Here is a 15,869-nt window from a genome sequence, read left to right as displayed (position 1 = left end):
ATGCCTGCGGAACCACTGGACCAACTGTTCCACCTCTTTCCTGTATGCATTCTCGACCCCGTCCTTAATCAAGCCAATGACAGTGGTGTCGTCCGCATATTTCAAAAACTTCACGGATTTCTCACCAGCATGGCAGTCATTAGTGTACAAAGAGAAAAACATGGGGGAAAGGACACACCCTTAGGGAGCCCCTGTGCTGACCCTGCGTATGCTTGAAATAACCTCCCACACTGTTCCCTATCTGTCAGAAAATCTACAATCCATTCACAAGTAGATATCGGAACCCCCAAATACAATGGTTTGGAGTACGATATCTTTGGAACAATCGAATTGAATGCTGAACTGAATTCGACGAACAAGAACATAGTGCAGCCCCATATTGACCAAATCCTCTACTGACCTATTCACCTGATAAGAAAATTGCAAAGAGTCCAAGCGAGGGCCTGCTGATGCTTTCAGATGGCTCAGTACTAAGCGCTCAAAAGTTTTCATGACCACAGACGTCAAAGAGATTAGTCTGTAGTCATTCAAACCCGAGATGGCATGTTAGCACACTGCACTACGACTTATAGTGTCACAATACCTGGACAATAAACTGCGGTCTGGCCTGCAGTGTCACCAAACAAAAATAGCTAAGTTGCTAACGCACACACACACAAAAAAAAATATTTTTTTTGTTGTGGATTGATATTAATTTAATTTCACTTTTATTTTTTTTACACTGGGGAAGAGCTCCCCTGAATGAGGCAGCAGCCCCTTGATGAACAACACAGGCAGCACCCTTTATGGACAAGAAAGTACCCCTGCCGAGTGCGGACAGACCACCTGCAGAGCAGAGTCACAAATACGTGGACGATAAACCGCGGTCTGGATGGCAGTGTCAAACAATAATAGCGCAGCTAAGTTGCTAACGCACACACATAAAAAAAAAAATATATTTTTTAATTATTTGTGGATTGATAATATTAATTTTATTTCACTTATTTTTTTACACTGGGGAAGTGCACACCTGAACGAGGCAGCAGCCCCTTGATGAACAACACAGACAGCACCCCTTCTTTATGGACAACAGAGCACCCCTGCCGAGTGCGGACAGACCACCTGCAGAGTCACAAATACGTGGACAATAAACTGCAGTCTGGCCGGCAGTGTCACCAAACAAAAATAGCACAGCTAAGTTTCTAACGCACAAAAAAAAAAGCACTTTTATTTTTTTTTACACTGGGGAAGAGCACCCCTGATTGACAGAGCACCCCCTCTAGACAACACAGCACCCCTTTATGGACTGCAGCCCTAGCCCCTTGATGGATAGGACAACAACCCAGCAGCAGCCCCTATGTATAGCACAGCAGCAGCCCCTTGATTGACAGGACAAGTGACACAGCAGCCGCAGCACCCACCGAAGCCCCCCTTTATATACTGCAGCCCCAGCCCCTTTATGGACAATACAGCAGCAGCCTTCAGCCCCAGACCCCGACAGGACAAGTTGGACAACACAGTGACACAGACAGTGATAGCAACACGTCTGTTCAGTTCACCATCCACACCCGGAGTGAAAATGGCACCGATCACCGAGATCTTTATAGAATCCAAAACCCGAGAGAATCCAACAGCGGGAGGATGATGTTTTGCCTTGTTTTGAGATCCGAGTCAGGAGGGAAAACCCGAGTCGAGCTTGGTTCTCGCCTCGGATCAGGAAGTTAAGGTGGGCCCGGTTCTCAGAGAACTCATCTCTACTAATAAGCAGTAGGAAATGATGAAGGGCAGTCGTGGGGATGCAGACAGATGTTCTTTGAAATGTGGCAGAGAGCTTTTCTACAAAATCTCACCAGGAGAACCATTATAGACATCTCTACCACCGGGAGTGTGATTTTTATTTCATTTGCTGATTCGTATGTCATATTAGTGAGCTTATTATTTTCTGTATGATATTAACAAAATGTCAGACTTGGATGCAGAGAAACAGTTATTAGTAGGTATGCCAAATTTGCTCTGCAAGGAACCCAGAGAGGCGCATCCACACCTCTCTCTATCCATGGAGAAAAGCGAGTAAGGTTGAAACCTGGATTGTACCATACAGGAGTAATGGGAATGGATAGGAGGTAGTTTAAAAATTATATTTACAGTGATCCCAAATAAAGCACATAAGGGCAATAGCCTGTGTTATCGTGCAGGTTCAGGTCTATCCTAGGCAGCCATTCCCACAATGGAAGATGCAAAGGGGATACCACATGCGTTAGCTTCCACTGCAACCCACTTAGGTATCTGGGAAAATGTAAACCAAGCTATTTCCTGACTTAAATGGGAAGCATGGTAATAGAGAGGAACTTCAGGAAACCCATTGCCACTATTGGTAGTAGGGCGTCAAAGACTGAGAAAACTAATACTTGGAGTTACGGATCTCGAAACAAATTGGACAAACCATCTGTGCAGTTGTAATAGAGTTGATTTTGGGACAGCAACAGGGAGGGTCTGGAAGAGGTAGAGTAATTTGGGCAAGAGGTTCATCTTAACTGCTACTATCCTGCCCAACCAGGAAATAATGAGGTCCCACCAAAGAAGGAGTTCCAATTTAATAGTTTTAAGCATTGTGGGAAAGTTTGCTGAATACAGGGTGTCGTACTGACTCGTTATATTATTATTATTATTATTATTATCATTTATTTATATGGCGCCACAAGTGTTCCGCAGCGCCTTACAAAGTACAAAAACAAATTGTATACAAGTGACTTACAGAACAATACAATACAGGACATGGATAATATATATTGCTACATTAGTGACCATATCACCCAGATAAGCAACAGAGCATAAGCAACCAAGTGTTAGGTGCCCTAGTGGTGAGTAAGAAGTAAATGACACTATAGTAAGGAGAAGCACAAGAGGGTAGATGGCCCTGCTCGTGAGAGCTTACATTCTAAAAAGGTGGGGGAAGACAAACTGGGTTGACACAGATGGGGACGAAGGAGCATGTAGCAAGGAGTTAGAATGATAGCTGGAAGGCTTTGATGAAGTAGTGGGTCTTGAGAGCCCGTTTGAAGGATTGCAAACAGGTGGAGAGTCTGATGCGGAGTGGGAGAGAGTTCCAGAGGTGGGGAGCAGTGCGGGCAAAATCTTGGAGGCGGGAGTGGGAGGAAGTAATCAGCTGGCATGAAAGGCGGCGTGCATTAGTTGAGCGAAGAGGGCGGAGAGGGGCGTGAAGGGAGATGAGATCAGAGATGTATATGGGAGAAGATTGGGTGAGGGCTTTGTGAGCGAGCGTGAGAACCTTAAATTGGACTCTGAAAGGGAAGGGGAGCCAGTGTAGGGCTTGTAGGAGAGGGGAGGCAGATGCAGAATGTTTGGAGAGGAAGATGAGCCGAGCAGCAGCATTAAGGATAGACTGGAGAGGAGAGAGATGGGATTTCGGGAGGCCAGATAGGAGGAGGTTACAATAGTCCAATCTGGAGATGACCAGTGAGTATGAGGGTTTTAGTAGCATCCTGGGTGAGATAGGGTCTGATCTTAGAAATATTTTTGAGATGGAAACGACAGGACTGTGAAAGGTTCTGGATATGTGGTTTGAAGGAGAAGAATGAGTCCAGGATAACTCCAAGACAGCGCACCTTGGGACTAGATGAGATAGTTATTCCATCAATTGATAAAGAAATAGTGGGAAGTGAGGTGATGTGGGAGGGTGGGAAGATGATTAGCTCTGTCTTAGACATATTAAGTTTAAGAAATCGCTGGGACATCCAGGAAGAGACAGCAGAGAGACAGTTGGAGATACGAGTCAGAAGAGAGGGGGATTTGGCAGCAAGGAGGTCATTGCTGACTTTTGTGAGGGCAGTTTCAGTGGAGTGGAGAGAACGGAAGCCAGACTGAAAAGGGTCAAGGAGGGAGTGGGAGGAAAGAAAAGTGGTAAGGCGGTTGTAGACAATCCGCTCAAGGAGTTTGGAGGCAAAGGGGAGGAGAGAGATGGGACGGTAGTTAGAAAGAAGGTTAGGATCAAGGGTAGGTTTTTTAAGAATGGGGGAGACAAGGGCATGTTTGAATGCAGAAGGAACAGTGCCTGATGAGTGGGAGAGGTTAATGAGGTGGGCAAGATGGGAGCAGGCTGAGAGAGAGAGGAAGTGGAGGAGGCGGGAGGGGATGGGATCAAGGGGGGAGGTGGAAGGGGGGGAGGACCGGATGAGGGCCATGACTTCCTCTCCAGATACAGGGGAGAAGGATGTTAGAGTTGGTAAAGTTGATGGGGAGGGGTGACTAGGGAAAGGAGGAGGTGGAGAGCTGGGGGACTGGTTGGATATGATGTCCTGACGTATGGAATCAATTTTAGATGTAAAGTAGGTAGCAAAGTCAAGGGCAGTGAGCAAGGAGGGGAGATGAGGAGGGGGTGGGTGAAGGAGGGAGTTGAAAGTAGTGAAGAGACGCTGGGGATTAGAGGACTGAGAGGAGATGAGTTTCTTAAAGTATGACTGTTTAGAGAGGGAGAGCGCAACACTATAGGATGAGAGCATAAATTTGAAATGGAGAAAATCTGCCTTAGAGCGTGATCTTCTCCACTGTCGCTCGGCAGTTCGAGAACACTTTTGCAGGTATCTGGTGTATTTGGAATGCCAGGGTTGAGGAGTAGATCTGCGAGTGTGAATAGTGATCGCTGGGGCAACAGAGTCCAGAGCAGAAGTAAGGGAGGCATTGTATAGGGAGGTGGCTTGTTCAGGGCAGGAGAGAGAGAGGATAGGGGAGAGAAGTGAGTCAAGCAGGGAAGAAAAGGAACCTGTGTCGATAGTGTCAATGTTACGCTTAGTAATGGAGGCTTTTGGAGGTAGAGGAGGGGAAGGAGAGAGGGACAGGTTAAAAGAGAGAAGGTGATGGTCAGAAAGAGGGAATGGGGAATTGAGGTGGTCAGAAATATTACAACGGTGTGTGAAGACCAGGTCAAGCACATGGCCACTCACATGGGAGGGTGAGGAGGTCCATTGGGTGAGACCAAGTGACGATGTGAGGGAGAGGAGTTTGGAGGCAGAGGATTCTGTGGGGATATCAATTGGAATATTGAAGTCACCTAGGATAATGGAGGGAAGGTCTGAGGAGAGAAAGTGAGGGAGCCAGGAAGCAAAGTTGTCAAGGAACTTGGAGGGAGGGCCAGGGGGACGGTAAATGACAGCTACTTGGAGGTGTACTGGGTGGAAGAGGCGTATAGCATGGACTTCAAATGAAGAGAATGTGAGGGATGGTTCAGAGGGAATGGGTTGGTATGAGTAACCAGGGGATAGAAGGACCCCAACACCACCACCATGGCGACCCCCAGGTCGTGGGGTGTGGGAAAAGGTGAGGCCCCCAGAGGAGAGAGCTGCAGGAGAAGCGGTGTCAGAGGGTGAAATCCAGGTTTCAGTAATAGCTAGGAGATTCAGGGAGTTGGAGATGAAAATGTCATGGGTTGGGACCAGTTTATTACAGACTGACCTGGCATTCCAGAGGGCACAGGATAGAGGGACAGAGTTTGTTGGAGAGATTTGAATGAGATTATCAGGGTTGCTATAGCGTGGGGGTGAGATTAATTTGGGGGATCGAGCTGAATAGAGTTATATAGACTTGATTCTAGAGAGACACAAGGCAAAATTATACGCAGGAGATCTAATGTGCTTTAAAGGGACAAATTTATCAAATGCAAGGGAAGGTGGATTTTAGGGTTTTACCTGTAATAAAAATCGCTTCTTTAAAAATCAAAGATTGGCGATTTTCACTAAATTGCATGGAATATATAAATGTTACTACCAGAAAGGGCTCACAGTACCTTTTTTTATCTGGCTATGAATATTATGCACATTTATGCAGAAAATATGCACAGTAACAAAATAGACATATTTCTTCCCTGTGAAACATAAAATCCCCCATTTAGATCTCTCAATGGGCTTGTCACAGGTGTACATGTTATTTAACCATGTAGAACAGTATTTTTCAAACTGTGCCCTAATTATAGGTGTGCGCAGAAGCCGACACGGGGGGCGCCGCTTCGGCTCCTTCCCCTCCCCCAGGTCATGGACTACCCTGTATCCCCTCTGGGACATACACTACTCATCTGGACTCACCTGGCCACCTAGGTGAGTAGTGTATGTCCCGGTGGGAGGGGAGTGTAATATTCCATGACCTGGCAGAGGGCAGGAAGTGCCAAAGCGGCACCACCTGTGCTGGCTTCTTTGCATGCCTATGGCGCTCATGGAACCCTAACAGTGCGTGTTTTCAAGGTTTACTATGGAATAATTAGTACCACCTGTAGATCTATTTGTGTTAGTCAATTAACAGACTTGTGCTCCAGCTAGATGATCTGGAAAACATGCACTGTTCGGGTTCTGTGTGGACTGGGTTTGAGAAACACTAATATAGAGAATACAGAACTCAAACATAGTAAGGAAAACATGTTGAAATAATGGATTTCTTGCAAAGTAAAGACTATAGAAGTTATCTATTGGCTTTATATGGAAGAAAAGAGTTTGATTATACCTGCACAGGCATGTCTAACTTATAGTTTAAGTCTCCAGCCCAAAAGAGATGTGTGAGTCTCAAAGGCAACTGGAAGCTCCGTAGAGCTTCATCTCCAAGTGTTAAGCCGCGTAGGATCTCCCCAAAACTCTGATTCCTTCTGCATAGAGGTAAAAACAATTACTTAGAAAACACAGGATTACGGACAGGATTAAGCCCTGTACGGACAGATGATGGTAACTATGTTAGTTACAGTATGTTTATTGTTATGGATTCTATCTCTACTCACTTTTGAACTTTATCATTTCCAGACACTAGGTGACAAGTGACAAAGCCCAAGGATATCCCATTGAACTCAAGCGAGACACCAACAGCTCCCCGGATACCTGGTCCAAAATAATATAATCACTCACAAACAATAAATAAAATGTCCTTTCATACCGTGACATGTGTTCAGTTTACTCAGATTGTTAAGTGTTGAGACTCATACCCAAAGTGTTGCTAATTCCTGTTCTCACAGTCGATGACTGCACATTCAAGATGAGATATTCATATTCTTCTTTTACCAACAATACAAGTTTAATTCCCCCGAGAGAGTGTACACAGACCTTAGTAGAGAAACAAACTCAGTCAATCCACTAGAATGTCTTCTATTTACCAAGAAATCTCTTTGTAACAGTATGCAATATGTCTTATTTCATTTGATCCATATAACTGATCATATTGCTCAATCACTTCCATTTCCTATATGTTCCAGTCAAGCCACTAACTAGCCAACCATGTTACGGTTGCAATACATTGGTGTCAGGAGTTGAGCAGAGAAATACAGTGGTCCAGGTAAAAAAATCTTCCTGCACAGCTCCATTCTGTGTTTCTGGGTTTTATTTACAAAGCGTGGGGATGAAAACCTGACACTTCAGAATGTGTTTATGCCGGATATTTAAAAGGGCAATGTTTTTACTAGTCGTGTCTTGCAAGTCAAACCATTGCCCTTTTAAACATCGGGCATTAACACTATCAGAATCACCACATTTTACAACGTGATGCTTCGTAAATAAACCCCTCTGTGTGAGGTCTCACCTGCAACATACGTACTGCTACATTCCTTGTACTAGATCTCTCAGGCAACCCCCTCTAGACACCTTTATAAGTCATACAATTCCTTTAGCATGCAATACATGTAGGCTTTAATTTAGTTCTATGCTTAAATTATTTAGTCAATGTTTTCCCCAATATTTGCTTATCTGTATACCACATTAAGGGCCTGGTACTGAGTTTCACACAATTCTGACTGCATCTCATGATTTTCAGCAAATTGTGCATGCATCAGGGCAATTCAGGGTCATACGGATCTCAATTGTATCTCCTCTTGTGACTGAGTGGGTGTAGCTTGGTGACAATGAGCATTCACACACAGGACACATAGGATAAGTTTGCTGTGGCCATGTTGGCAGAATTACAGACTATTCAAAAATCAACATCTGCAGAGATCAGTTTGACTTCAGTTGGATCTCCTGCACTGAGGACTCCACTTTAATTGATTATAAGCTGTTGTGATTATGCTATGGATCACAAAATATTAATAACATGTAACCCTTTGTGCTTATTGTTTTAATTACCAGCATGATGAGCTGCAAATGACCCTTGATGTGTACTGTCCAGCTACAGGGTTAATTATTTGTAGATGAGTGAGGGGTGATTTGTCTGAGTAGATGACGTGAGAGGATGGCTGATATATGTATAGCCCATTAAGACTGCCAGCAAAGGCTCTTACAGACAGATAATAGTAAAATGATGGGGTCTTATAGATTCCCGGGTTTGCCCTTCCCACCAACATGATGTTGGCCTGGGAAGTGTCACCCCTCCATACCTGATGTTAGAGACTGTGGGCCTGATTCAGAGCCAGACGCTCTGACCAGAGCGCTCGCTCTGAATCAGGGCCCTCCTACCTAAAATTGGAGTGGCCCCCTGGCCGCTCGCATAGCTGTGGGTGACCACCCACAGCTTATGTGAGCGGCCAAAAAGATGGTTCGCGATGGTCTTGACCATCGCGACCATCGGGCTTGCGACGAGACCCTGTGGTAGGGTCGCGCTGCCGCAAGCCCAGGAGTGCTTTTGGCTCTATCAGAGTCAAAAGCACTCCCACTGACATCACTAGTGATGTCAGTGGGGCCGGACCCAGACGGTAGGCGTTCCCATGGGAACGCCTCAGTCTGGGCAGCAACGCCCCCGGCACGCCCACCAAAGGGGGCGTGCTGTCACTCACCATTGAAAGCACGCCCCCTTTGGTGCGAGACCCATAGCGACGGCTGGCCGTCGCTATGCGTGTCTCACGCATGCGCACGACGAGCTCCCTCCGTCATGCGCATGCGCACTAGGGCACCATCAACCCGCTTGCGAGCGCTCAGCGCTCGCGAGCGGGTCTGAATCAGGCCCTGTGTTTGTTGTGGACCCGGGGTGGTAACAGTAGTAGGCACCATAAAAGGTTTAAACTGAAAGGTGGGTTGTTTAATGTGAATGTTGGTAGATAAACAATAACATAAACTAAAGTCCAGTAATAAACAAACTAATATATGTGGCAGGAGGGAACTGTTGTGAGTGGGAATAAACGAATATCCAGATCTGTGACAGAGATGAATGAGGTGAATCCAGATAGACAGTGAAGTGGATATCCTGGTATGCTGGATAATGGCTGAGAGGGATATCCGGAAATGCTGTGATGATGGTTGCACAGGAATAGGTTAACTGAGGAGCCAGGTTCAGGCAGCAGTGGGTCTGGTGGAAGGTGTAGGACTGATCTCCAGCAGAGAGAAAGGCAGGGCTGTGCAGGCTATGCAGGGAGCCGGAGGCCGACAAAGAGCTAGGGTAAGCACCGGAGCACAAGACTAAGGTTCAGGAGCACAGAGAACTCTCTCACAGCTGACGCTGTGAACACGTTGCACTGGCAACTACAGGGCGCTCCAAACACCCTTAAGTACCAAGTATTGGAACGTGATAGGCCAGAGAGAGCAGATGACCCACAGACGATTGGCCTGCTATGTCACATGGCCAAAGACAAGATGGTGGCGCCCAGACAGCCGTGACGTGGAGGCGCCAATAGACTTACCCTCGCCAGGATGGCCCAACGCTGGCACACCACTGCGTATACCCAATGCCAGTCTCCACATGCCAGCTCCCCCGCCAGAAGGACCGCACCACAGCGCCCTCACCGGTAAGGACTGCAAACCTTCACGCCGCAAAAGCCTGGTCGTGACATCTGAGTCACAGCATGCTCTGGACAAAGGGCAATAAACCTAATTAGCATCTACACACACCTGTGAGCCTGCAGAACAGGGACGGCATGATAGTCCAGGCAGGCATAAAATACTATGTAGAACTCTGAAACTTTGAACACTTCATGGGAGCCAATCTGGCATTGGGAATTACTCCACCTTCTTGCATCTTCCCGCAAACAGATTCATGTAAGTGAGACTGTTCTGTCTATTTTTTCCTTTTTTGTTTATAAGGAAATTATTTTCCTAAGACTATCTTTGTATGTCATTCTAATTAATTGTTTTGCATATACTTTAAGCATTGTATTTTTATCAAATTAAACTTCATTTAATAAGAATGGTCTCTGTGAATCTTATCGGACCAATTTCACCTGTGGATTCGACTAATCTACACTACATATCTGTACTACAGGTTATTATTTGGGTAGTGATAACTGGGGCTTAACTGTAGTTGCAGGGAGAATTTAAGGATTTGTATATGGAGTGAGAAGCTCCTAAAAAAACCTTAAGTAGTAACAAACAACTTAGTAGTGAGTGGGAGAGATACTGGGGAGTGTAATAATTTCTGTAGACAGACCAGGTGGCTGATTAACTCTATGTCAGACCCATGTCACACAGGCTCAAGTGAGTGCTGATCTTGACAAAGTTACGGACAGCGGTTAGAGATTGGAATATCTTGGAACCGGGTCAGTTACATAAGGAACTAACTAACATTACAGTTAAAAATTGCTGCCATTTTGCCAGAATAACTTGTGAGTCTTTGCGAATCAAGTGGAGCCCATAATCTTATTGAAATTCCTCCTGGAGAGTTGAGAACTGCAAGTTATGGACATTCTGAGTATGTGTGTATGCCCATTGAAATACTTCAGATACTTTTATTAATGTTATGCTAAGTGACAAATAAATGTTTGCTTATCTAGATCAGTATTTCCCAACACCAGTCCTGGAGAACCCCTAACAGTGTATGTTTTACAGATCTGCAGGAAAAAATGGGGAACTGGAAGGAAAATCAGGATGAAGACACTGAAAAGGGATGGAAACTATTCCCATTTTCTAACTGGTAACAAGGCAAGTACTGTAACTCATGATCAATATAATTTGTGATCATTAGTTCCCTCCACTGTCAGTGTCATTATCTTGGCTTTCCCTCCAATTCCCAATTTCTTTCTGGTGACAAGGTATGTGCAGCAGTTCATGTAGAAATATCCTTATTTTGTTAAGTCTTTTATCAGATATTAATAGCTAATGGTCATTTGATTATTACTAATTTCTTTTTATTACCTGTCAGGAGAGGAAACTATCCGTCCAGTCTGTAACATGTTGTCGAAGCTAAATAATTGGCTGAGACAGTTTAAAATTTAGTTTAATTTCAGTTTAAAATTTAATCGCGGCGAAGCCATCTTGCGAATGGCCGCAAGACTCCATTTTGGAAATGAGATCGCAAGACACCATTTTTATGGTCAGCGTCAATTCAAGTTATAACTCAGGAGCTAAGAACAGATGGCAATGTTTTTGTTAACCTACCAAGGGCAACTGGAAAAACAAGCTTTCTAAGAAGAGACAATGGGTATTTTTACATACAAATTGGGAATCCCTGGATGCAGATAAAGTATAGTTGTGGCAATTGTAATATAATATCTACACAATTGGATTTGCCTGAATCCTAGACAGGATGGCCCCAAATTCCACAGCTTGAGGTGGTAATACATTTGCATTTCACACAAGAGTCTGTGAGAACAAAAGAGGTTGTGTTTTCCTTTGAACACACAACAGGTGGGGGCCTGCTGACAGAGGGCATGTAGAACTACAACCCTCAGCCATCCACACTGCTGGATGTTCACTTCGTGTATGAGAGATTATGCACTTAAATCTCACCCATTAATAACTAGCGTCCTTATATCAAACCCCGAATACTCACACACTACATATTCGCACACAAGGTTCCATTAGCATCAAATTGTATGATTCAAGTTGGTTAAGTTAGTTTAAATGCTAAGAAATAGAGGTTTTTGATATCTAAGGTATTATACATGATAAGCAAGGTGTGTTTGGTTTCATTCTGATGCGTACGCTTTTTACAGAATCCCGGTGTTATCGGTGGAGAGATCGCATCATGCAAACTCAAGTTACGGATCGCAGAACTTACAAGCAACAAAATGTTTAGTTGATGGAATGTTACAGGAGGCGTTACCAGAAAGACTCCGGCTGTTAGAGGCAGGGAAAGTCTATTTGAAACAACCTATTAAATGTGTCGTTACATATGCTTCTCCTCTGGGAACCAATGAGATCAGCAGGAAGTTCCCCCTTTGTCCTGTTTCAGTCTGGGGGGGAATAAATACATGTTTCCGAACACTGGTTTGCCAATTCATGCTGAATTTTGGGTGAACTGAGGATATCTAGTCAGAAGTCTATCTCTGGGTCCAGAGGCGCAGCGTATGTATAACCGTACTTGGGTCTGTATTATTTCTTGTGTATGTATAGATTGCGTGTAACTGACTGTACTTTTACCTGAATAATACTTGTGCGTTGGAAACACAGATTCCACTCCTGTCTTTATTTGCGGTTAAACTGCGTACGCAATTAGCGTTCTGTTTAGAGGTTTTAGGCAGGGTTTTGTCTTAGAGGTTCTAGGCAGGTGAATCTTAGAGGTTTATAGGAAGGAATATATTAAAAGGTCTATTGACGAATTCAACAGTGGGGGCTCATCAGTTTATCACACTATCTGATACACGATAACACTCGGTCAGTCCTCTCTCAGCAAAAGGGTGGAGGCGCCTTTTGGGAGACGCATTAGTCTTTCATTACCACAGTGTTGCTGAGAGCGTACTGCCAGTTATTGTGTAGAGGAAGCGCTGATTAGAATCCAGGGACAACAGAGGAAAAAAAAGTTTGTTTTTCCTCTGTTGATAGAACCTTGTGTTTAGAGGGGTGCTGCAATATTTGCATACACAGCTAAAACGCATTTTTGCGTAGTCGCATAATTGTGTATGCGGACGATCACACAATAGCGTATACGTACTTCCGGTTCTGCTGCCACGTGTTTGAACAAAGCCATTGAGGTTTACATTTTTTTCTATCTACCAATATCTGGGTTAAACGTTTATTTTCTGCGCAGAGAAAAAGTGTGTAACAGTGTGTGTATTGTTGGTAGGGGTAATTTATTCCCTAAAGTTAAGGGTACCGTATGATCCTTAAGGGCTAGGTGCAAGGGTTAGCCTAGTCGCTCGGTAAGCAGCTTTACCGTTCTAAACACAGTAGCAGGTGTACATGTTGTCTTTGTTGTATAGAGGTGCGTGAGAGTGGCCGACATACAAACTCTCATAGGTTTGGAAGTTACCTTACTAAAGCTTATCCGGGTCTGGAAGTTGCCTGTTTCAAAACTTATCTAGGTGTGTGGGCGCCGCCGACTTAAATCGTTCACAGGTAAGTGAAAGTATCTTGATTGTCTTTCACCAGTTTCAATTCTTATTGAAAAGCGTAGTTGTCTCAAAATGGGAGCCACGCAAACGGTAGAAATGTTAAGCAATGATGTGCTGCTAATGGAGGCTCCGATTGGATCAGCCCATCGTATTATGCATACTAAGTACGGTACTTATGCAATAAGGTATTGTGATATATGGTTTAATATGACGAGAAAGAGTGTTAGACCGTTTCCCAGAATTGGCAGTTTTGACAAAAATGTGTTAGATAATGTCCAGGATCACATCAGTATGGTGCGATCCTGAGAGAAAAAGATTAAGTATTTTGAATGTTTAAAAATATGGCAGCATGAAGGGGATGCTTGGCTTAAAAATGTGCAAACGACGCAAACTAGCGTTGCGAACGCATTGCCAGAAAATACATCCGCGATGCTGAGTTGCAATACGGGCGAGCCGCAAATTGGCGCGCATGGGCGGCAAAGTAGCGTCGTGGAGAGTATTGCCAGCAGTTCACGCTCACCTCCCCCACCTTATGTGGATGGAGGTGCAAGTACGGTTACCAAAAATACCAATAAAAATGTAACAAGTAATTTGTACCCCCTCTTAAGTAACCATAAAGAAAATGTTTATGATGTAGAAGATGAGCCTATTGTAATGTCTGCTATTTCCCATGCTGTACAAATGATAGATGCTGCATCACCACAATCACTGGTGGTGCTGCCATCTCTATCGGTAACAGCAAGGGAAGTGTTAATACACTCGGCACCCATTGAGGAAGTTGTTAATACCATACGTAGCAGCAGCAGATTAAAACCCCAGCCAGGTAACCAGGTCAGAGGTAGCAACGCTGCCGGTCTGCATCCCATTCGGACAATAACTGTTCCGAATGGAAATGCAGATGCAAACGGTGTAGTGCCCACAAGGGAAGTAGTAATGCATTGTCCATGGACAAGAGCAGAACTGAATTCCATCATAAATTATTTCCCCAATCCCAAAAAGGAACTAGCCAAATGTCAAAGATTTTTGAGAAATTTGGGTAGTTCTCATGAGCCCACTAATAAAGATTGGCGTGTGGTGTTAAGGGCCTGCCTGCCACACAATACCGACGTGACAAAATTTATCACGGACTGTGTATTGGATGGCGACGTTCCCTTAACAGACCAAGTAAACCAAGGTAACATTTCCCGCATTGTGACTCAATTGGGTGTATATTTTCCAGTAGTAGTTAACTGGAACAAAATCTTCACAATCAAACAAAAAGAGAGTGAAACTGCAGAAGAATATTGCGACCGGGCTCTGCAGGCTATCACCCAGTACACTGGGATAGAAGAGATTAAAGATATCATTCACCACAGGGGAATGATAGTCACGATATTAATGGATGGGTTAAAAGAGAATTTAAAAACTCGGGTTTAGACCTCACAGCCTGGCTGGCGGGGACTTACAATAGATAACCTCATAGAGTCTGCCATAGAACATGACAAAAACATCTCAAAAAGAGGGAGACCCAGAGCGAAAAATTAATGGCTGTCAGTATACAAGCTCTGGAGAGAATGACGTTAACATCACAGCCAACAGACACGCTTGCACTTGCACACACACTCATGCCAGAACAAGTTGCTCTCACTAACCCCACTCAACAACAAACACAACTCTATCCCACTAACCCAATGCAACCACAGGTCCCAGGATATCCACCCACTTCTTTTCCCCCACAATACCCTTACCCTCCCTATCCTTACCCATATCCACCACCTTTGCCCTCTGCTCAAACTTCACAACAACACATGCTTTCACCTGAATCACGGACATGTTTTAATTGCAAACAAACAGGACACTTAAGTAGAAACTGCACAGTAAAAAGAGTATGGACCCCACACCAAGGGAAACCTGGATATCCCCATAAGGGATATGCACAGAGATCAGCAAATATTCAGCAAGCACCAGCTCCAATTGTAGCCGTAAATGCTTTATTGGAGAATGGTAGCCAACGCTAGGGGTCAGGTCATACCTGTAGTCTACAGATAGTCAGGTTAACGGGAAGTCCTGGGGAAGAACCGGTCTTGATGGTTGATGTAGCTGGTACTGAATATCCTTTTCTTGTAGACACAGGGGCGACCAAGTCAGTGATGAAATCTCCCGTTAATTTACAGGTGACCAACGAGACAATACCAACAATGGGTGTGACAGGTAAAGTGGAACGTTATCCTTTAACCAGACCCGCAGAAGTTAGTATTGGGCCGTTGCATACCAGACATTCTTTTCTTCTGGCTGCCGCGGCTCCTACTAACCTGCTGGGCAGAGACTTGTTATGTAAAATGGGATGTGTCATATATTGCACCCCTGATGGTGTATATTTAGATATCCCAGAGAGAATGGTATACGAGGTGCGGGATATGTTAGACACCCCACAAAGGATAATGTACCACTCTACAGTTTTAAAAGAAAATCCATCACAAGTAGATGAAATGTTGTCCCAAATTCCAGATTCCCTTTGGACAAAAGATGGACAGGACACTGGATTAATGGCAGACGTAAGCCCGGTAATGATACACTTAAAAAGCGGTAGGCAAGCTCCAAAAATTCCCCAGTACCCACTAAAATAGGAAGTAGAACTAGGGGTGTTTCCAATAATTGAGCGATTATTGCAACAGGGAATTTTAGTTTGTACAGCTAGTGTAGCCAACAGTCCCATCTTTCCAGTGAAGAAGAG

The 15,869-nt window shown here is 44.5% G+C and overlaps 1 protein-coding gene across 1 annotated transcript in view; it reads right to left on the bottom strand.

The window, feature by feature from the left end:
• Nucleotides 1-15,869, bottom strand: part of LOC148508161 (phosphatidylinositol 3,4,5-trisphosphate 5-phosphatase 2A-like) — a 132,473-nt gene that overhangs the window by 62,584 nt on the left and 54,020 nt on the right. The window contains exons 10-12 of the mRNA XM_088444976.1: nucleotides 6,956-7,073; nucleotides 6,755-6,851; nucleotides 6,487-6,625 (exon numbers count right to left, since the gene is read on the bottom strand). Of these exons, the coding sequence (XP_088301102.1) occupies nucleotides 6,487-6,625; nucleotides 6,755-6,851; nucleotides 6,956-7,073 (354 nt within the window). The remainder of the gene's footprint in view (nucleotides 1-6,486; nucleotides 6,626-6,754; nucleotides 6,852-6,955; nucleotides 7,074-15,869) is intronic.

This window comes from Taudactylus pleione, unplaced genomic scaffold (assembly GCF_031769625.1).
Source record: "Taudactylus pleione unplaced genomic scaffold, aTauple2 ptg000375l, whole genome shotgun sequence".
In the NCBI taxonomy this organism is placed as follows: Eukaryota; Metazoa; Chordata; class Amphibia; order Anura; family Myobatrachidae; genus Taudactylus; species Taudactylus pleione.
Note: the sequence above shows the minus strand (reverse complement) of the source record. Positions and strands in the feature narration are given on the sequence as shown.